The sequence below is a fragment of the Platichthys flesus genome, chromosome 14, assembly GCF_949316205.1.
Source record: "Platichthys flesus chromosome 14, fPlaFle2.1, whole genome shotgun sequence".
In the NCBI taxonomy this organism is placed as follows: domain Eukaryota; kingdom Metazoa; phylum Chordata; class Actinopteri; order Pleuronectiformes; family Pleuronectidae; genus Platichthys; species Platichthys flesus.
In genome coordinates, this window is record NC_084958.1 from 24,297,441 (window position 1) to 24,319,294 (window position 21,854).

Here is a 21,854-nt window from a genome sequence, read left to right on the forward strand (position 1 = left end):
CCTGCTGCTTCCTGTGTTTCAGATTGGGGAAGAGAGAGGATTAGTTGGGTGTCATCAGCATAGCTATGGTAGGAAAAATCCTGTAAGTGAATGACAGAGCCGAGAGAGAAGAGGAGGGGACCCAGGACAGAACCTTGAGGGACCCCAGTGGTGAGAAGACAAGGTTTAGACACAGATCCTCTCCAAGTTACCAGTTAAGTGTGGTCGTTGAGGTAGGAAGAGAGCAGAGAGAGAGCAGAGCCTGAGACACCCAGGACCTGAAGGGAGGAAATAAGGATCTGGTGGTTCACTTTTTCAAATGAGAAGAGAGGTCTAGAAGGATGAGGACAGAGGACAGAGGACAGAGAGAGGCAGCTCTAGCAGTGTGAAGCTGCTCAGAGACAAGGAGGACAGTCCCAGTTCAGTGACCTTGAAACCAGACTGGTGAGGGTCAAGAAGGTTGTTATGATGGAGATAGGAAGAGTTGATTAAAGATGTGGAAAGAAAGAGAAGAAGAGAGACAGTTCTGTTGTTGTTTACTTCAGACGGGTCGGGGGGGGGGGTTCTTCAGGAGAGAGTTAGGGAAACAGCCAGTGGACAAGGAAGTGTTGATAAGATGTGTGAGAAAAGGAAGAAGGTGAAGAGTGATAGACTGGTTGAGAGGGGGTCAAGGGGGCAGGTGGTCGGGGGGGCAGAGGTCACCAAGGTAAGAACTTGATTGGGAGGGGGGGGGTGAAAGAGGAAGGAGAAGGGGAGAAGGATGAAGATGATGGAGATATAGTTACAGAAGGAGGATTAGAAAATGAGGAGAGTAGGTCATCAGACTTTTTTGTAAAGTAGTTGACAAAGTGGCTTGGTGAAAGGATGGGGGGGGACTGGGGGGGTCGAGGAGGTTGGAAAAGTTGGAGAAGAGTTTTTTGGGGTTAGAAAATGAAGATTGAATTCTATTTTGGTAAAAAGAGCTTTTGGCTGCAGAAGTAGAGAAAGAGGAGAGGACATGTGGACCTGGCGTGAAGTAAGAGGACAAAGTGGAAAGGAGAGTAACTGTGGCTGAGTTCGGATGCAGGAGTGAGAACGAGTCAGATGAAGGGAGATAAAACAGAGGAGGTCAGGTTTATACAGAGTGTGTTCATCAAACTGAGGAAACCTTTCAGTTAGAGACATTTGAAGCAGTCATGCAGCACTAAGTGGTTAAGAACAGTAGACATGTGCAGCCCAGTATAACCAGCAGATGTGAGGGGCGGAGCCCTGCTCTCCTCCCAGTGGCTGCAGAGGAAGCTGATTGGTTCAAACGACTTGATTCCAGCTGAGCACATCAGACTGAACCGTCACAGCTTCTCTGTCAACATGGAGAAACTGGCTTCACTTCTGTTCTTCTCAGCTCTTGTAGGTTCGTATGATTTAGAAAAGAAAACCTGAAACAGGAAGACATCTTGTTTGGATATTCTTTTAGTTCCTGTTAAAGATTAAAACATTTCCTCATCAAGGATCTAGATGATAAAGATGTCCTCACTTCACCACTGACAACTGTTGAGTCTGCCATTAACAGGATCAATTCATCAGGATCAACATTCAAACCCTGGACAAGTCTCATTGGAACGTTAGTGTGAATGTAACATGTGGTTTCCATCACTAGGTCACAGCTTGGAAGATGATATCACCTCCAGCAGTGCTGAGGTGTTTTCAGCATCGGGCCGTCCTGTTACTCTGTCCTGTCAATATTCTGTTAAAGCTGAAAACCTCCAGTGGTATCGACAGGATCCTGGATCAGCTCCTCACTATCTTCTCCTGATCACTGATACACAAGAGCCTCAAGTGGTGAGAGCGACTCCTCCAGACCCTCGACTGACAGCTGAACTGAACCAGGAGAGAAATGGAGTCACACTGCAGATCTCCTCTGCTGCAGTGACAGACTCTGCTGTGTACTACTGTGCTGTGAGGCCCACAGTGACAGGAAACTACACAACTCTGTACAAAAACCTGTGGAGCAAACACACAACTCCTCATCCTCCACTAGAGGGAGTCACTCACTGTTAAACCTCAGTGTTTCTTATGATCCAGTCCAGATTCTTTGTTGTGATGATTAAACAGACGAATGACCAGCAGATAATTTTCTATATAAAATAACAGAAAGTCTCAAAGATGACGAGATGCTGAGTCATGTTCACTGTGTCATGTGTTGTTATACTTGAGGCATCGACCTATATTGTCCCGTCTCTGCTGTTTTATCTTTAAAGTTGAAACTGGTTCAAAACCACAATTGGACAAATCACAAGACGTATAATACTGAACTCTACCTTATGCAGTTTCATCGGTTTCCCTGAAGCTGGAGTCGTCTCCACGTACGAATCGTTTCACAGCAGTAACAGGTGGTTAGCTGGCCCCGCCCACTTCGGTCTAACTCAACCAATGAGATTGTTGGAGTGTCCTGCGCAGAGATGTTGGAGGAAGTCAAAGCACAATGAGCTGGATGTTGAGGACGACTGTGCAGCAGAGAGGCTGCTGAGTGGTTTCATTCTCCTGCAGTGGAAGAACATTGTTCATCTGTTTGGCTTCAACTACGAAGACTAAGACATGTTGCTTCACCTCTTTGTGTTTCTCTCTCCCTTCATAGGTGAGTTCTACAGCTAGTCTCTGTCTCACTGAACCTGTGGAATAGATGATATTTGCCTGTTCAATCCCATAATGATTTTTGTCTTGACGTCCTGTGTGATGTAGTTTTGACCTCAGCTCCAGTGGAGCAGTTTCTGTCAAACTGTGTTTTGGTCTCAACCTCATGAACAATGTTGGTCTGCTTCACTCTCTCTTCTCTCTCAGGACTCAGAGCTGCAGACACAATCTCTCCTCAAACAACAGAAGTCAGTGGAAGTGAAGGACAATCTGTCAAACTCACATGTGACTATGAGACAACATCAAAATATGTTCGTCTTCTCTGGTACAGACATGATTCTGACCTTCAGGCTCCTCAGTTTCTTCTCTACAAAGAAGCGAGGTCATGGAGTGATGAACATAATCCTGATAAACGATACAAATCAGAAACAACCAGATCATCAACTGAAATGACCATCAGCAAACTAACCCTGGCAGACAGCACTCTGTTCTACTGTGCTCTACACACAGTGATACAAAGTGTAGAAGAGGCTGTACAAAAACCTGAGCACACAGATCTGCCTCGTCTCCAAAGAGGAGGGAAGTGGGATTCAAACCACCGCCTCATATCAGATGGATTCTGATCATTCCGGTTTCATCCGAGTCATCATGGTTACAGCTGCTGATGAGAAACTGTGTGAGGATTCACATGAGCAGCAAATCCACGTCAGTGACAAAGCACCTGGACGATGCATCAAATAAAAGACAACATGTCAAATATGATCCACCACTGACTGTGGAGCACTGAGTGACGAGCAGCGCCCCCTGCAGCCACATGAGGGGAGTAACTCTGTTGGGCTCTGTGTCTGATGAAGAGATGTTCTGTTAGAACAAAGTGAATCAATGTGTTGATTGAGTCCTCCCACTGGATATTACCCATGATCCTCTGCTTCCTGAACCTGAAGAGCTGCACCTGGAACAAATCCACCAAACTGATCAGAATTCTTCATGTTTCACAGTTTCCTGCTGAATATTGGAGATAAACTCAGTTTTTAATAACTTCAGATTGTTTTGAACTGATCTCAGTTCAGCTTCACTCTTCAGCTGCAGCTGGTTGAGACAGTTTGAGACTCTCAGTCAGTTCTTCTCTCAGGAGATGGAACCCACTCACCAGAGCAGAGTTGGACCACCTTGAACCTTCACACATTGTGTCGGGCAAATCAAGCAAGTCCCCCCTCCTTGTATCAGAGCCAATGTCTCAGTGAGTGAAGCGATGATTTGAGCCCTGAGTTCTGAGCAGCTGTGTGTTCATGTGCAGCCACTGAGCAGCTGCTGCATTTAAAGAACATCTGGAACTGGAGAAGCTCCAGACAAGATCCTGGGTTCCACCTTCATCAGAGTCCTCATTGGAGGATTTGATCTTCCACAGCAACTCCACTTTGTATCTGAGCCAGAAATACTAAAGTGGGAGTTTATATTCAAGAGGAAACACTGTGTCAAAGATCATAAGAAGTCAGATGGAGCTGAAATATTGATTCTGAGATAACATGTTCTCTTTCTGATAAGAGATAAAAAGAGTCAGAGGAGCTTCACAACAGTTCTGGAGCAAAGTGAATCTACAGCAGATGTGAAGGAGGAAACTGTGATGAATCAAACACTGAGGACATAAAAGACAAGATGCAGTGGGACAGGAGAGAGAATGAAAAGTGTGCGAGGGGTAGAGTTGTGAGTCGGGGCTGAACGGGGCCGAGACTCCTCCTTCTAATCTGAGTCTAAACACAGAGTCACAGCTTCTTTCCTCTTTCTACTCACAGAGACTCAACACTGCAGATATGAAGACTCTGTTCATCTCACTGCTGCTGGCTGCTCTGTGTCCTGGTATGAACACAACTCTGTGTCTCTGATATCAACACAACTCTGTGTGTCTGATATCAACACAACTCTGTGTCTCTGATATCAACACAACTCTGTGTCTCTGATATCAACACAACTCTGACCTGACTCACACTGATGCTGTTACTGTTGTTTTACAGAAGGCAGAGCACAACAAGACATGGTGCAGCAACCAGGAGGAGACGTGACTGCGACTGGAGGAGAAGCAGCAACACTTGGTTGTCGATACGTCAGCAGCTCAACAAGTGTGTCTCTCCTCTGGTACAAACAGGAAGGAACCAACAACCCAACATTCATCCTGATCCGCTTTCAACTGGGAGAAGGAAACACAGCAGATGACTTCAGAGAGAGATTTTCATCCACACTGAATTCCACCTCGAGATCATCTCCTCTGAAGATCCAGAAACTGCAGCCGTCTGACTCTGCTGTGTACTACTGTGCTCTGAGGCCCACAGTGACAGGAAACTACACAACTCTGTACAATAACCTGTGGAGCAACCACACAACTCCTCATCCTCCACTAGAGGGAGTCACTCACTGTTAAACCTCAGTGGTTTGTGACGACGTTTGTTTCACAATAAAACAAATTCTAACAATCATCAGGTTTGTAGGATAAATGTGTGGTGCACCACAGGGTTCAATGCTGGGTCCTTTCATCTTCACTTTACATGTTGAGTTTGGATCATTATTCTTCTAAAATCATGAATTTCATGGTTTTGTTGAACATGTTTATAGTAAAATTCCACTGAAGTCCAGTGATTATGACAGAAGGTTTGTCACATGTGGAGTTTTGGTGTCAAACACCTTCAGACTTTGTGTGAGTCTAGAACTTAGATCCTTTTACTCCTCACTAAATGTCTTTAAACCAGGTGAAATCAAATCTACATTGTTGGTTCATGTTAAGCATAAAAGTGACACTGAGCTGTTTTTTATCTATCAGAAGAATAAAGTTTAACTATGATATAAAACTGTCGTTGCTACTTCAGGAGTTTAAAACAGGTTCTTGTTGTGTTGGCAAAGTGTTTAAAGTGACGGACGCTTTAAATCATCTCAGCTACTTTCTGTAACTTCTGTTATAAAGACCAAACACTATCGGAATAAAGACTGGCCCCGCCCACTGAAGTCCAACTGGGCCAATGAGATTGTTGGAGTGTCCAGTGCAGAGATGTTGGAGGAAGTCAAAGCACAATGAGCTGGATGTTGAGGACGACTGTGCAGCAGAGAGGCTGCTGAGTGGTTTCATTCTCCTGCAGTGGAAGAACATTGTTCATCTGTTTGGCTTCAACTACGAAGACTAAGACATGTTGCTTCACCTCTTTGTGTTTCTCTCTCCCTTCATAGGTGAGTTCTACAACTAGTCTCTGTCTCACTGAACCTGTGGAATCATCATAATCTTTCTTCTGCATTTCATGACAGGAGGTTTATTTGTGGAGTTTAACAATTTACTCTGTGGAAAAATCTTCACATTTATTAGAAAAAGTCAAAAACCTGTTGAGTCTGTTGATGATTGATTCTCTTCAGACTCACTGACATGAATAATCCTTATCTTGCAGCCATGGGTTCCATGGACAGCATAACACCAGAGAGTACTGAAGAAGTAGTTTCAGAGGGAAGACACATCAACCTGACCTGTAAATATGACGGATCCATCCGCAACATCCAGTGGTACCGACAACAGCAGAGATCCAGACCAGAGTTCCTGCTCTACATCACAGTGGAAGGATCCATTCATCCAACTCTGTCTGATTTCTCTGCTCACATCAACCAGACTGAGAAAAGAGTCAAACTGCAGATCTCCTCTGCTGCAGTGACAGACTCTGCTGTGTACTACTGTGCTCTGCAGCCCACAGTGACAGGAAACTACACAACTCTGTACAAAAACCTGTGGAGCAAACACACAACTCCTCATCCTCCACTAGAGGGAGTCACTCACTGTTAAACCTCAGTGGTTTGTGATGACGTTTGTTTCACAATAAAACAAATTCTAACAATCATCAGGTTTGTAGGATATTTCTTAAATGTGTGGTGCACCACAGGGTTCAATGCTGGGTCCTCTCATCTTCACTTTACATGTTGAGTTTGGATCATTATTCTTCAAAAAATCATAAATTTCATGGTTTTGTTGAACATGTTTATAGTAAAATTCCACTGAAGTCCAGTGATTATGACAGAAGGTTTGTCACATGTGGAGTTTTGGTGTCAAACACCTTCAGACTTTGTGTGAGTCTAGAACTTAGATCCTTGTTCTGTGTAATTGATGAAAGCAGCTGAATTTAAATCTCTCTGTTCTGCCTCTGATGTTCACCATCTAGTATTTGATCAGACTCTCTTTCCTCACCTGTTTATTTGATCGGTGTGTGTTTATAAGTTTGATATGTGGTGTGATATTGTGGCTACAAGTTATTTGAAAGTAATTGACTTTCAAAGACTGATCTTAATCAATAAATTGTCTATCTTTTCCCTTCTATGAAGGGTGGTGCCCCGCGACGACTTTAACCAATTCAAGTTATGATTTAATATTAATATTTTAAATATTAATGTTTTATATTTTATTTTGATTACCAAATTTATTGAGTGCCTAAAGGTACACCATTCTATGGTGAAACTTTTTAAGCACTATTGCACAGCAGTGTGGTGCACCAAAGGGTTTAATGCTGGGTCCTCTCATCTTCACTTTACATGTTGAGTTTGGATCATTATTCTTCTTAAATCATGAATTTCATGGTTTTGTTGAACATGTTTATAGTAAAATTCCACTGAAGTCCAGTGATTATGACAGAAGGTTTGTCACATGTGGAGTTTTGGTGTCAAACACCTTCAGACTTTGTGTGAGTCTAGAACTTAGATCCTTGTTCTGTGTAATTGATGAAAGCAGCTGAATTTAAATCTCTCTGTTCTGCCTCTGATGTTCACCATCTAGTATTTGATCAGACTCTCTTTCCTCACCAGTTGACGTTGGTAGTAGTGATGCAATGATTTCCACTCATCATTAGGTTTATAAAACATGATCATCTCATGTTTCCAAATCTTGAAGAGGGGGTCCATCTTTTCACCACCTCAGTTACCTTTGTTGAAGTACAGGTTGAACCAGATCCCTCAAATACAAATCCCAGCTGCAGCTTGAACAAAGTGTTGCTCCCAGTGTGGAGGAAGAGAAAGTCCAGATCTAAGAGGAGACGCAGAGATTCAGGGAGGAGCTGAGCTGCTACTGAACTATAGAAGAGAGAGGAGCTTCCATATTCAGACCAGTTCAATCTACAAAGCACCAACATCTCCTGGATTCAACATGCTCTCACTGCATCAGGCTCTATCTTCTCTACTGCTTCTCTCCACTCTAACAGGTTTGTTACATTATACAGAACAAAAAGGTTCAATTCCTAAAACTTCACAGAGTGAATTGTGTTTGAATCCTTAAATAACAGAGTTACTTTTCTCCTTTAGCAATCAGCTGTGAAGAACTCACACCGGTCCACAATGAAGAGTTCAGTGCAGAAGGCAGCTCTGTTACTCTGTCCTATAACTCCTCCAAAGTGAACCCAGGGGATTATTTCTTCTGGTATCGACAGAATCCAGGACAAGCTCCAGAGTTCCTCATCTCACAATCTGCTTCAGGACAAATACTAGCTGCTCCAACCTCTGGACTGAGGATTAAAGTGGAGCAGAACCAAATCCACATGAACATCTCTGCTGCAGTGACAGACTCTGCTGTGTACTACTGTGCTGTGAGGCCCACAGTGACAGGAAACTACACAACTCTGTACAAAAACTCCAGCTGCCAGAAGCCTCCTCTCCTCACTGCTCACCTCAGCTTCTTCCCTCCACTAGAGGGCGATATAAGTCAGTAGGTGTGTGTGATAACTGCTGTGAGGAGACCACGTGTCAGACTGAAGGTTGAACCTCAGTGAGTTCCTCCTGTGGAGTTAAACCTTGTTGTGGAGATGGAACATCGGCTCTGGATGATTCTTGCTGCTCTGGTCTTTAGTAAGAAAGAAAACACAACATGATTCCACGTGAAGCAGTTGAACATGTTACTGATCTGGTGTCAGTCAGAAATCCTCTTTCTTGATTTATCTCTTCCTCTCCATGTTGTGTTGTTCCTCAGAGTGTGATGGAGACGACAGAGTGATGCAGCCGAGCGGAGGCCTCACTGCTGCTGAAGGAGAGACACTCACACTGGGTTGTACTTTTCAGACCAATGATCCAACTCCAACTCTGCTCTGGTACAAACAACAAGTCAACGATTTCCCAAAGCTTCTCCTGCAACGCTTCTCAACACAAGCAGATAATCCAGCAGAAAGACAGAGGGACAGAAGAACAGATGCTGCTGTCAACCAGACCTCATTTCCTCTGAAGATCCAGAAGCTGCAGCTGTCAGACTCTGCTGTGTATTACTGTGCTCTGCAGCCCACAGCGACAGGAAACTACACAACTCTGTACAAAAACCTGTGGAGCAAACACACAACTCCACATGACAGGTTTGTGTGTGTTGGGACATTGTTTTTGTGCAAACCACAGACCTCCTTTCAGTCAAAACTTTAACTAAGCACGCCGCATTTTCTGGAGTGGACTCAATCCCCCAAGGTGCAACATGTTTTCTTTGTCTCGAGAAAGCCAAAGAACTCAGTCCCCCAGGATGTAACAGGATGCTGCATGTCCTGTGGTCTGGACAACATCACACAAAGGTGTCAAGAACCACCAGGGTCAACTCCTATTGGTCACTTTTAAACCAGGACCCGTGAGGTCACGGGCCAAAATAAGGAGAGGTCTCCCCCAAACTCTTCCTCTTTCTCCAATCCCTCTGAGGGCAGAAGGTTGCTCCAGCTCTTTTCAACAACTCTTCAAGGAGTGAGGCTGCCGGCCTTTCTCCTCCTGCATCGGTGAGAGGGAGAAACCTGATTTCTCCAGCTCAACCCTTCTCTTCGCTCCAAAGAGAGGAACGCAAAGGTCGAGCTTCCAGCTCAACTTCTCAAGGAAACCTCCTCGACCTTCAAGCTCTACAACTCCTGGCAGCGACTCAATGTCCTGCAGGTAAGGGTTTCGAACAAGCAACGGAGCTTCACAGCTCAACAGAACCGCTAAGAGAGGAACTTTTCGACCAACCGGAGACTTCACCGAATTGCAAACGGGACATCAAACTCTTTTCTTGTCCCTCGGACTGGTAACACAATCTGGGCTTAATAATTATACATGTTAAGGAAGACTGTTTATTTGATTCTGTGTGTGTTTATAAGTTCGATATGTTGTGTGATATTGTGGCTACAAGTTAAATGAAAGCTAATGTTAGATAACCCCTTCACAGGCTTCCTTTGTAGGTCTCTGATTCTTGCACTCTCTGATTTAACATCCACACAAACACACACCTCTACACTTACTTATCTATATCCTCCAGAAGAAAGGGGGGGGGGGGTGCTATCTTAAGGGCCATCTTAGAGCCCACAGGAAGGCAATACCCTTTTGGTCAACAACCATTTTGAGAGCCCCTAATTTACATTTCACACACACACTCTCTCACATACACATCCTTGTTAGTCAGTACGTTTGTTTAGTAATTTGTGTTTTTATACTTTATTATTTTCATAAAAACATGTTTTCTTTCACAAATGTTCTGTCATTAATGTTGCATAAGTGAATTTTGCCAACCGTTACACTGTCATGAACTCCATAACATTCACTGTTCATTATATCATCTTTCAAAGTAAATATTGAGATTTCTAATCAAATTAGATCTGAATGAGACTTAATCAATAAATTGTCTATCTTTTCCCTTCTTTGAAGGGTGGTGCCCCGCGAGAACTTTAACCAACTGAAGTTATGATCTAATATTAATATTTTTAATATTAATGTTTTATATTTTATTTTGATAAACAAATTTATGGAATGCCTAAAGGCACAACATTCTATGGTAACACTTTTTAGGCATTATTGCACATGTGTTTGAGCTGAAAGCTGCAGAATAAAGCGACGTGTGGTTGAGGTGTTGGTAACAAGCAGTGATATGAGAGGATGCACAGAGAGGGAGGAGCAACACTGTCAAAGAGCAGAAAAGACCTCCTGCTGTGCTGCATTCAATATCTACAGCAGACCTCAGATAGTGTCTGTAAGATGTTCCCTCTGCATCACGCTGGAGTCTGGCCTTTGTTTCTCTTCATCCTGAAAGGTCGGTCAAAGCAGGAATAACAAATGTCTTCAGAGGATCTATTTCTAGAAACCACTGGAACAGAGAGTCAGAGTTTAACATGGTCTTTAACCACATGTTTCTGTTTCTGTAGGTGTCAGCTGTGATGAACTGACTCCAGACCAGACTGCAGAGTTCAGTGTAGAAGGCAGCACTGTTACTCTGTCCTACAATTTCTCCAGGACAATAACTGGTAATGATTATTTCTTCTGGTATCGACAGAATCCAGGACAAGCTCCAGAGTTCCTCCTCTCAAAATATGCTTCAGGACATGAAGATGCTCCAACCTCTGGACTGAAGATCCAAGTGGAGCAGAACCAAATCCACATGATCATCTCCTCTGCTGCAGTGACAGACTCTGCTGTGTACTACTGTGCTGTGAAGCCCACAGTGACAGGAAACTACACAACTCTGTACAAAAACCTGTGGAGCAAACACACAACTCCTCATCCTCCACTAGAGGGAGTCACTCACTGTTAAACCTCAGTGTTTCTTATGATCCAGTCCAGATTCTTTGTTGTGATGATTAAACAGACGAATGACCAGCAGATTATTTTCTATATAAAATAACAGAAAGTCTCAAAGATGAAGAGATGCTGAGTCATGTTCACTGTGTCATGTGTTGTTATACTTGAGGCATCGACCTATATTGTCCCGTCTCTGCTGTTTTATCTTTAAAGTTGAAACTGGTTCAAAACCACAATTGGACAAATCACAAGACGTATAATACTGAACTCTACTGTTGCAGTTTCATCAGTTTCCCTGAAGCTGGAGTCGTCTGCACGTACGAATCGTTTCACAGCAGTAACAGGTGGTTAGCTGGCCCCGCCCACTGAAGTCCAACTGGACCAATGAGATGGTTGGAGTGTCCAGTGCAGAGATGTTGGAGGAAGTCAAAGCACAATGAGCTGGATGTTGAGGACGACTGTGCAGCAGAGAGGCTGCTGAGTGGTTTCATTCTCCTGCAGTGGAAGAACATTGTTCATCTGTTTGGCTTCAACTACGAAGACTAAGACATGTTGCTTCACCTCTTTGTGTTTCTCTCTCCCTTCATAGGTGAGTTCTACAACTAGTCTCTGTCTCACTGAACCTGTGGAATCATCATAATCTTTCTTCTGCATTTCATGACAGGAGGTTTATTTGTGGAGTTTAACAATTTACTCTGTAGAAATATCTTCACATTTATTAGAAGAAGTCAAGAACCTGTTGAGTCTCTTGATGTTTGATTCTCTTCAGACTCACTGACATGAATAATCCTCATCTTGCAGCCATGGGTTCCATGGACAGCATAACACCAGAAAGTACTGAAGAAGTAGTTTCAGAGGGAAGACACATCAACCTGACCTGTAAATATGACGGATCCATCAACAGCATCCAGTGGTACCGACAACAGCAGAGATCCAGACCAGAGTTCCTGCTCTTCATCACAGAGGAAGGATCCATTCATCCAACTCTGTCTGATTTCTCTGCTCACATAAACCAGACTGAGAAACGAGTCAAACTGCAGATCTCCTCTGCTGCAGTGACAGACTCTGCTGTGTACTACTGTGCTCTGCAGCCCACAGTGACAGGAAACTACACAACTCTGTACAAAAACCTGTGGAGCAAACACACAACTCCTCATCCTCCACTAGAGGGAGTCACTCACTGTTAAACCTCAGTGGTTTGTGATGATGTTTGTTTCCCAATAAAACAAATTCTAACAATCATCAGGTTTGTAAATGTGTGGTGCACCACAGGGTTCAATGCTGGGTCCTCTCATCTTCACTTTACATGTTGAGTTTGGATCATTATTCTTCTAAAATCATCATTTTCATGGTTTTGTTGAACATGTTTATAGTAAAATTCCACTGAAGTCCAGTGATTATGACAGAAGGTTTGTCACATGTGGAGTTTTGGTGTCAAACACCTTCAGACTTTGTGTGAGTCTATAACTTAGATCCTTTTAGTCATCACTTAATGTCTTTAAACCAGGTGAAATCAAATCTACACTGTTGGTTCATGTTAAGCATAAAAGTGACACTGAGCTGTTTTTTATTTATCAGAAGAATAAAGTTTAACTATGATATAAAACTGTCGTTGCTACTTCAGGAGTTTAAAACAGGTTCTTTTTGTGTTTAAAGTGACGGACGCTTTAAATCATCTCAGCTACTTTCTGTAACTTCTGTTATAAAGACCAAACACTAACAGAATAAAGACTGGCCCTGCCCACTGAAGTCCAACTGGACCGATGAGATGGTTGGAGTGTCCAGTGCAGAGATGTTGGAGGAAGTCATAGCACAATGAGCTGGATGTTGAGGACGACTGTGCAGCAGAGAGGCTGCTGAGTGGTTTCATTCTCCTGCAGTGGAAGAACATTGTTCATCTGTTTGGCTTCAACTACGAAGACTAAGACATGTTGCTTCACCTCTTTGTGTTTCTCTCTCCCTTCATAGGTGAGTTCTACAACTAGTCTCTGTCTCACTGAACCTGTGGAATCATCATAATCTTTCTTCTGCATTTCATGACAGGAGGTTTATTTGTGGAGTTTAACAATTTACTCTGTGGAAAAATCTTCACATTTATTAGAAGAAGTCAAGAACCTGTTGAGTCTCTTGATGTTTGATTCTCTTCAGACTCACTGACATGAATAATCCTCATCTTGCAGCCATGGGTTCCATGGACAGCATAACACCAGAAAGTACTGAAGAAGTAGTTTCAGAGGGAAGACACATCAACCTGACCTGTAAATATGACGGATCCATCTACAGCATCCAGTGGTACCGACAACAGCAGAGATCCAGACCAGAGTTCCTGCTCTACATCACAAAGGAAGGATCCATTCATCCAACTCTGTCTGATTTCTCTGCTCACATCAACCAGACTGAGAAACGAGTCAAACTGCAGATCTCCTCTGCTGCAGTGACAGACTCTGCTGTGTACTACTGTGCTCTGCAGCCCACAGTGACAGGAAACTACACAACTCTGTACAAAAACCTGTGGAGCAAACACACAACTCCTCATCCTCCACTAGAGGGAGTCACTCACTGTTAAACCTCAGTGGTTTGTGATGATGTTTGTTTCCCAATAAAACAAATTCTAACAATTATCAGGTTCTGTAGGATATTTCTTAAATGTGTGGTGCACCACAGGGTTCAATGCTGGGTCCTCTCATCTTCACTTTACATGTTGAGTTTGGATCATTATTCTTCTAAAATCATGAATTTCATGGTTTTGTTGAACATGTTTATAGTAAAATTCCACTGAAGTCCAGTGATTATGACAGAAGGTTTGTCACATGTGGAGTTTTGGTGTCAAACACCTTCAGACTTTGTGTGAGTCTAGAACTTAGATCCTTGTTCTGTGTAATTGATGAAAGCAGCTGAACTTAAATCTCTCTGTTCTGCCTCTGATGTTCACCATCTAGTATTTGATCAGACTCTCTTTCCTCACCAGTTGACGTTGGTAGTAGTGATGCAATGATTTCCACTCATCTTTAGGTTTATAAAACATGATCATCTCATGTTTCCAAACCTTGAAGAGGGGATCCATCTTTTCACCACCTCAGTTACCTTTGTTGAAGTTCAAGTTGAACAAGATCCCTCAAATACAAATCCCAGCTGCAGCTTGAACAAAGTGTTGCTCCCAGTGTGGAGGACGAGAAAGTCCAGATCTAAGAGGAGACGCAGAGATTCAGGGAGGAGCTGAGCTGCTACTGAACTATAGAAGAGAGAGGAGCTTCCATATTCAGACCAGTTCAATCTACAAAGCACCAACATCACCTGGATTCAACATGCTCTCACTGCATCAGGCTCTATCTTCTCTACTGCTTCTCTCCACTCTAACAGGTTTGTTACATTATACAGAACAAAAAGGTTCAATTCCTAAAACTTCACAGAGTGAATTGTGTTTGAATCCTTAAATAACAGAGTTACTTTTCTCCTTTAGCAATCAGCTGTGAAGAACTCACACCGGTCCACAATGAAGAGTTCAGTGCAGAAGGCAGCTCTGTTACTCTGTCCTATAACTCCTCCAAAGTGGACCAACTGGATTATTTCTTCTGGTATCGACAGAATCCAGGACAAGCTCCAGAGTTCCTCCTCTCACACTCTGCTTCAGGACAAATAGTAGCTGCTCCAACTTCTGGACTGAAGATCCAAGTGGAGCAGAACCAAATCCGAATGATCATCTCCTCTGCTGCAGTGACAGACTCTGCTGTGTACTACTGTGCTGTGAGGCCCACAATGACAGGAAACTACAAAACTCTGTACAAAAACTCCAGCTGCCAGAAGCCTCCTCTCCTCCTGTGCAGTTATGCAGCCAGCTCACTGAGGTGCATTGTAATGTTGCATTTGACACGGTCTGTCACACTGAGGTGATTGGCACTGAAAAAAATCATGCAACGACGTAAAGACCTCTGTTTTGTTGTTGTTCATGCAGTCTTCCCAGAGCTTTGACTTCTTTACCATAGCCTCAATCTTATCTCGTATATTGAATACGGTTGCAGAGAGCCCCTGTAATCTGAGATTAAGTTCATTCAGACGAGAAAAAATATCACCCAGATAAGCTATTGGTGTAAGAAACTTGTCATTATGCAAATGTTAGGACAGGTGAAATTTGTGGTCAATAAAGAACATTTTAAGCTCATCTTTCTTTTTTTTTTTACTTATTTTTATTTCCTTTAATCAAATGCAGTCATACAGTACATCACATCCAATCATTTTTAACATGAAAGTAGGTGCCACGGATACAAGTCTTAGGCTAGTGGGGTTAACTGCCCATGGATGTCTTGGGCCCAGGCCATCAGGATGCAGGCATATCAGAAATGAGTTACACATTAACATTGTCCACAGACACAGTACATCACACATGACATTACATTAAGACAGTATTCCGAAAGAGAAAGAGGATCGCCTGCAAATGTCCATTGCTTAAAAGGAAAAACAAAGAGAAGTGAAATAGATCACTCACTCATCACTCACTCACTCATCGTCATCCGCTTATCCGGGGTCGGGTCGCGGGGGAGCAGCTCAAGCAGGGGGCCCCAGACTTCCCTTTCCCGGGCCACATTGACCAGCTCTGACGGGGGGATCCCGAGGCGTTCCCAGGCCAGTGTTGAGATATAATCTCTCCACCTAGTCCTGGGTCTTCCCCAAGGTCTCCTCCCCACTGGACGTGCCTGAAACACCTCCCAAGGAAGGCGCCCAGTGGGCATCCTTACCAGATGCCCGAACCACCTCAGCTGACTCCTTTCTAAGTAAAGCAGCAGCGGCTCTAATCCGAGTTCCTCACGGATGACTGAGCTTCTCACCCTATCCCTAAGGGAGACGCCAGCCACTCTTCTGAGAAAACTCATCTCGGCCGCTTGTACCCGCGATCTCGTCCTTTCGGTCATCACCCAGCCCTCATGACCATAGGTGAGGATAGGAACGAAGATCGACCGGTAGATCGAGAGCTTTGCCTTGCGGCTCAGCTCTCTTTTCGTTACAACGGTGCGGTAAAGCGAACGCAATACCGCCCCCGCTGCTCCGATTCTCCGGCCAATCTCACGCTCCATAGTACCCTCACTCGCGAACGAGACCCCAAGGTACTTGAACTCCTTCACTTGGGCTAAGGACTCATTTCCTACCCGGAGTAAGCAATCCATCGGTTTCCTGCTAAGAGTCATGGCCTCAAATTTAGCGGTGCTGATCCTCATCCCAGACGCTTCACACTCGGCTGCCAGCCGATCCAGTGAGTGCTGAAAGTCACAAGCCGATGATCCAATGAGGACCACATCATCCGCAAACAGCAGTGACGAGATCCTCAGACCACTGAACTGCAACCCCTCCCCACCACGACTACGCCTCGATATCCTGTCCATGTATATCACAAACAGGATTGGTGACAAGGCGCAGCCCTGGCGGAGACCAGCACCCACTGAGAACGAAACTGACTGGCTGCCGAGGACCCGAACACAGCTCCCGCTCTGGGAGTACAGAGATTGGATGGCCCTGAGGAGAGACCCCCTTACCCCATACTCCCGCAGCACCTCCCACAGTTTCTCCCGGGGGACCCGGTCATACGCCTTCTCCAGATCCACAAAACACAAGTGGACCGGATGGGCATACTCCCAGGCCCCCTCCAGGATCCTTGCGAGAGTGAAGAGCTGGTCCGTAGTTCCACGTCCGGGGCGAAATCCGCATTGTTCCTCTTCAATCTGAGGTTCGACGATCGGCCGAACCCTCCTTTCCAGCACCTTGGAGTAGACTTTACCAGGGAGGCTGAGAAGTGTGATACCCCGGTAATTGGTACACACTCTCTGGTCCCCCTTTTTGAACAGGGGAACCACCACCCCGGTTTGCCACTCCTTTGGCACTGACTCCCACGCGATGTTGAATAGGCGTGTCAACCATGACAGCCCCTCAACACCCAGAGCCTTTAGCATTTCTGGCTGGATCTCATCAATCCCTGGGGCTTTGCCACTGCGGAGATGTTTGACTACCTCAGTGACCTCCATCAGGGAAATTGACGACGAAACACCATCAACCTCGAGCTCTGCCTCCAACATAGAGGGCGTGTTATTCGGATTCAGGAGTTCCTCAAAGTGTTCCTTCCAACGTCCGACGACCTCCTCAGTTGAGGTCAACAGAGTCCCATCCTTACTGTACACAGCTTGGATGGTTCACCGTTTCCCCCTCCTGAGGTGCCGGATAGTCTTCCAGAAACACTTTGGTGCCGACCGAAAGTCCTTCTCCATGGCCTCTCCGAACTTCTCCCACACCTGCTGCTTAGCCTCCGACACGGCAGCAGCTGCAGCCCTTCGGGCCTGTCGGTATTTCTTCAATCGGACGGCTTCCCTGACCACCGGTGTCCACCAGGGTGTCCAAGGGTTACCGCCCCTTGAGGGGCCTAAGACCCTGAGGCCACAGCTAGCCACCGCAGCTTCAGCAATGGAGGCTTTGAACACCGCCCACTCCGGCTCAATGCCCCCAACCTCCACAGGAATGCCAGAAAAACTCCGCCGGAGGTGTGAGTTGAAGATACCTAGAATGAAGTCCTCAACTTTGTATCTGAGCCACAGATACTAAAGTGGGAGTTTATATTCAAGAGGAAAAACTGTGTCAAAGATCATAAGAAGTCAGATGGAGCTGAAATATTGATTCTGAGATAACGTGTTCTCTTTCTGATTAGAGATATAAAAGAGTCAGAGGAGCTTCACAACAGTTCTGGAGCAAAGTGAATCTACAGCAGATGTGAAGGAGGAAACTGTGATGCTTCAAACACTGAGGACATAAAAGACAAGATGCAGTGGGACAGGAGAGAGAATGCAAAGTGTGCGAGGGGTAGAGTTGTGAGTCGGGGCTGAACGGGGCAGAGACTCCTCCTTCTAATCTGAGTCTAAACACAGAGTCACAGCTTCTTTCCTCTTTCTACTCACAGAGACTCAACACTGCAGATATGAAGCCTCTGTTCATCTCACTGCTGCTGGCTGCTCTGTGTCCTGGTATGAACACAACTCTGTGTCTCTGATATCAACACAACTCTGTGTCTCTGATATCAACACAACTCTGTGTCTCTGACATCAACACAACCCTGTGTCTCTGATATCAACACAACTCTGTGTCTCTGATATCAACACAACTCTGTGTCTCTGATATCAACACAACTCTGTGTCTCTGACATCAACACAACCCTGTGTCTCTGATATCAACACAACTCTGACCTGACTCACACTGATGCTGTTACTGTTGTTTTACAGAAGGCAGAGCACAAGACATGGTGCAGCAACCAGGAGGAGACGTGACTGCGACTGGAGGAGAAGCAGCAACACTTGGTTGTCGATACGTCAGCAGCGCAGCAAGTGTGTCTCTCCTCTGGTACAAACAGGAAGGAACCAACAACCCAACATTCATCCTGAGCCGCTTTCAAGTGGGAGAAGGAAACACAGCAGACGACTTCAGAGAGAGATTTTCATCCACACTGAATTCCACCTCGAGAACATCTCCTCTGAAGATCCAGAAGCTGCAGCCGTCTGACTCTGCTGTGTACTACTGTGCTCTGAGGCCCACAGTGACAGGAAACTACACAACTCTGTACAAAAACCTGTGGAGCAAACACACAACTCCTCATCCTCCACTAGAGGGAGTCACTCACTGTTAAACCTCAGTGGTTTGTTATGACATTTGTTTCCCAATAAAACAAATTCTAACAATTATCAGGTTCTGTAGGATATTTCTTAAATGTGTGGTGCACCACAGGGTTCAATGCTGGGTCCTCTCATCTTCACTTTACATGTTGAGTTTGGATCATTATTCTTCTAAAATCATGAATTTCATGAATTGGTTGAACACGTTTGTAGTAAAATTCCACTGAAGTCCAGTAATTATGACAGAAGGTTTGTCACATGTGGAGTTTTGGTGTCAAACACCTTCAGACTTTGTGTGAGTCTAGAACTTAGATCCTTGTTCTGTGTAATTGATGAAAGCAGCTGAATTTAAATCTCTCTGTTCTGCCTCTGATGTTCACCATCTAGTATTTGATCAGACTCTCTTTCCTCACCAGTTGACGTTGGTAGTAGTGATGCAATGATTTCCACTCATCATTAGGTTTGTGAAACATGATCATCTCATGTTTCCAAACCTTGAAGAGGGGGTCCATCTTTTCACCACCTCAGTTACCTTTGTTGAAGTTCAGGTTGAACAAGATCCCTCAAATACAAATCCCAGCTGCAGCTTGAACAAAGTGTAGCTCCCAGTGTGGAGGAAGAGAAAGTCCAGATCTAAGAGGAGACGCAGAGATTCAGGGAGGAGCTGAGCTGCTACTGAACTATAGAAGAGAGAGGAGCTTCCATATTCAGACCAGTTCAATCTGCAAAGCACCAACATCTCCTGGATTCAACATGCTCTCACTGCATCAGGCTCTATCTTCTCTACTGCTTCTCTCCACTCTAACAGGTTTGTTATATTATACAGAACAAAAGGTTCAATTCCTAAACTTCACAGAGTGAATTGTGTTTGAATCCTTAAATAACAGAGTTACTTTTCTCCTTTAGCAATCAGCTGTGAAGAACTCACACCGGTCCACAATGAAGAGTTCAGTGCAGAAGGCAGCTCTGTTACTCTGTCCTATAACTCCTCCAAAGTGGACCCAGGGGATTATTTCTTCTGGTATCGACAGAATCCAGGACAAGCTCCAGAGTTCCTCCTCTCAAAATATGCTTCAGGACAAGAAGCTGCTCCAACCTCTGGACTGAAGATCCAAGTGGAGCAGAACCAAATCCACATGATCATCTCCTCTGCTACAGTGACAGACTCTGCTGTGTACTACTGTGCTGTGAAGCCCACAGTGACAGGAAACTACACAACTCTGTACAAAAACCTGTGGAGCAAACACACAACTCCACATCCTCCACTAGAGGGAGTCACTCACTGTTAAACCTCAGTGTTTCTTATGATCCAGTCCAGATTCTTTGTTGTGATGATTAAACAGACGAATGACCAGCAGATTATTTTCTATATAAACTAACAGAAAGTCTCAAAGATGACGAGATGCTGAGTCATGTTCACTGTGTCATGTGTTGTTATACTTGAGGCATCGACCTATATTGTCCCGTCTCTGCTGTTTTATCTTTAAAGTTGAAACTGGTTCAAAACCACAATTGGACAAATCACAAGACGTATAATACTGAACTCTACTGTTGCAGTTTCATCGGTTTCCCTGAAGCTGGAGTCGTCTCCACGTACGAATCGTTTCACAGCAGTAACAGGTGGTTAGCTGGCCCCGCCCACTTCGGTCTAACTCAACCAATGAGATTGTTGGAGTGTCCAGTGCAGAGATGTTGGAGGAAGTCAAAGCACAATGAGCTGGATGTTGAGGACGACTGTGCAGCAGAGAGGCTGCTGAGTGGTTTCATTCTCCTGCAGTGGAAGAACATTGTTCATCTGTTTGGCTTCAACTACGAAGACTAAGACATGTTGCTTCACCTCTTTGTGTTTCTCTCTCCCTTCATAGGTGAGTTCTACAACTAGTCTCTGTCTCACTGAACCTGTGGAATAGATGATATTTGCCTGTTTCAATCCCATAATGATCTTTGTCTTGACGTCCTGTGTGATGTAGTTTTGACCTCAGCTCCAGTGGAGCAGTTTCTGTCAAACTGTGTTTTGGTCTCAACCTCATGAACAATGTTGGTCTGCTTCACTCTCTCTTCTCTCTCAGGACTCAGAGCTGCAGACACAATCTCTCCTCGAACAAAAGAAGTCAGTGGAAGTGAAGGACAATCTGTCAAAATCACATGTGACTATGAGACAACATCAGAATATGTTCGTCTTCTCTGGTACAGACATGATTCTGACCTTCAGGCTCCTCAGTTTCTTCTCTACAAAGGAGCGAGGTCATTTAGTGGTGAACAAAATACTGATAAACGATACGAATCAGAAACAACCAGATCATCAACTGAAATGACCATCAGCAAACTAACCCTGGCAGACAGCACTCTGTTCTACTGTGCTCTACACACAGTGATACAAAGTGTAGAAGAGGCTGTACAAAAACCTGAGCACACAGATCTGCCTCATCTCCAAAGAGGAGGGAAGTGGGATTCAAACCACCGCCTCATATCAGATGGATTCTGATCATTCTGGTTTCATCAGAGTCATCGTGGTTACAGCTGCTGATGAGAAACTGTGTGAGGATTCACATGAGCAGCAAATCCACGTCAGTGACAAAGCACCTGGACGATGCATCAAATAAAAGACAACATGTCAAATATGATCCACCACTGACTGTGGAGCACTGAGTGACCAGCAGCGCCCCCTGCAGCCACATGAGGGGAATAACTCTGTTGGGCTCTGTGTCTGATGAAGAGATGTTCTGTTAGAACAAAGTGAATCAATGTGTTGACTGAGTCCTCCCACTGGATATTACCCATGATCCTCTGCTTCCTGAACCCGAAGAGCTGCATCTGGAACAAATCCACCAAACTGATCAGAATTCTTCATGTTTCACAGTTTCCTGCTGAATATTGGAGATAAACTCAGTTTTTAATAACTACAGAGTGTTTTGAACTGATCTCAGTTCAGCTTCACTCTTCAGCTGCAGCTGGTTGAGACAGTTTGAGACTCTCAGTCAGTTCTTCTCACAGGAGATGAGACCCACTCACCAGAGCAGAGCTGGACCACCTTGAACCTTCACACATTGTGTCGGGCAGTGAGTGAAGCGTTGGTTTGAGCCCTGAGTTCTGAGCAGCTGTGTGTTCATG

At 44.6% G+C, this 21,854-nt stretch overlaps 1 protein-coding gene and 4 gene segments (V, D, J or C); all 5 read left to right on the plus strand.

Moving 5' to 3' along the window:
* The first annotated feature begins 5,607 nt into the window (after positions 1-5,607).
* LOC133968814 (T cell receptor alpha variable 12-3-like) lies at positions 5,608-6,443 on the plus strand. The segment is given in 2 exon segments: positions 5,608-5,802; positions 6,015-6,443. Coding segments are annotated over 2 exon segments (426 nt in total).
* A 1,956-nt stretch (positions 6,444-8,399) lies between these two features.
* On the plus strand, positions 8,400-8,916 carry LOC133968677 (T cell receptor alpha variable 18; the record flags this gene model as incomplete). Its single annotated transcript, XM_062404847.1, has 2 exons — positions 8,400-8,442; positions 8,564-8,916. Coding segments are annotated over exons 1-2 (396 nt in total), but the record flags the coding sequence as incomplete, so codon positions are not given.
* A 2,275-nt stretch (positions 8,917-11,191) lies between these two features.
* On the plus strand, positions 11,192-12,300 carry LOC133967921 (T cell receptor alpha variable 12-3-like). The segment is given in 2 exon segments: positions 11,192-11,692; positions 11,905-12,300. Coding segments are annotated over 2 exon segments (426 nt in total).
* A 629-nt stretch (positions 12,301-12,929) lies between these two features.
* Positions 12,930-13,690, plus strand: LOC133968699 (T cell receptor alpha variable 12-3-like). The segment is given in 2 exon segments: positions 12,930-13,071; positions 13,284-13,690. Coding segments are annotated over 2 exon segments (426 nt in total).
* Positions 13,691-18,016: 4,326 nt separating this feature from the next.
* LOC133968404 (immunoglobulin kappa variable 3-20-like) lies at positions 18,017-18,757 on the plus strand. The segment is given in 2 exon segments: positions 18,017-18,101; positions 18,357-18,757. Coding segments are annotated over 2 exon segments (447 nt in total).
* Positions 18,758-21,854: the final 3,097 nt, after the last annotated feature.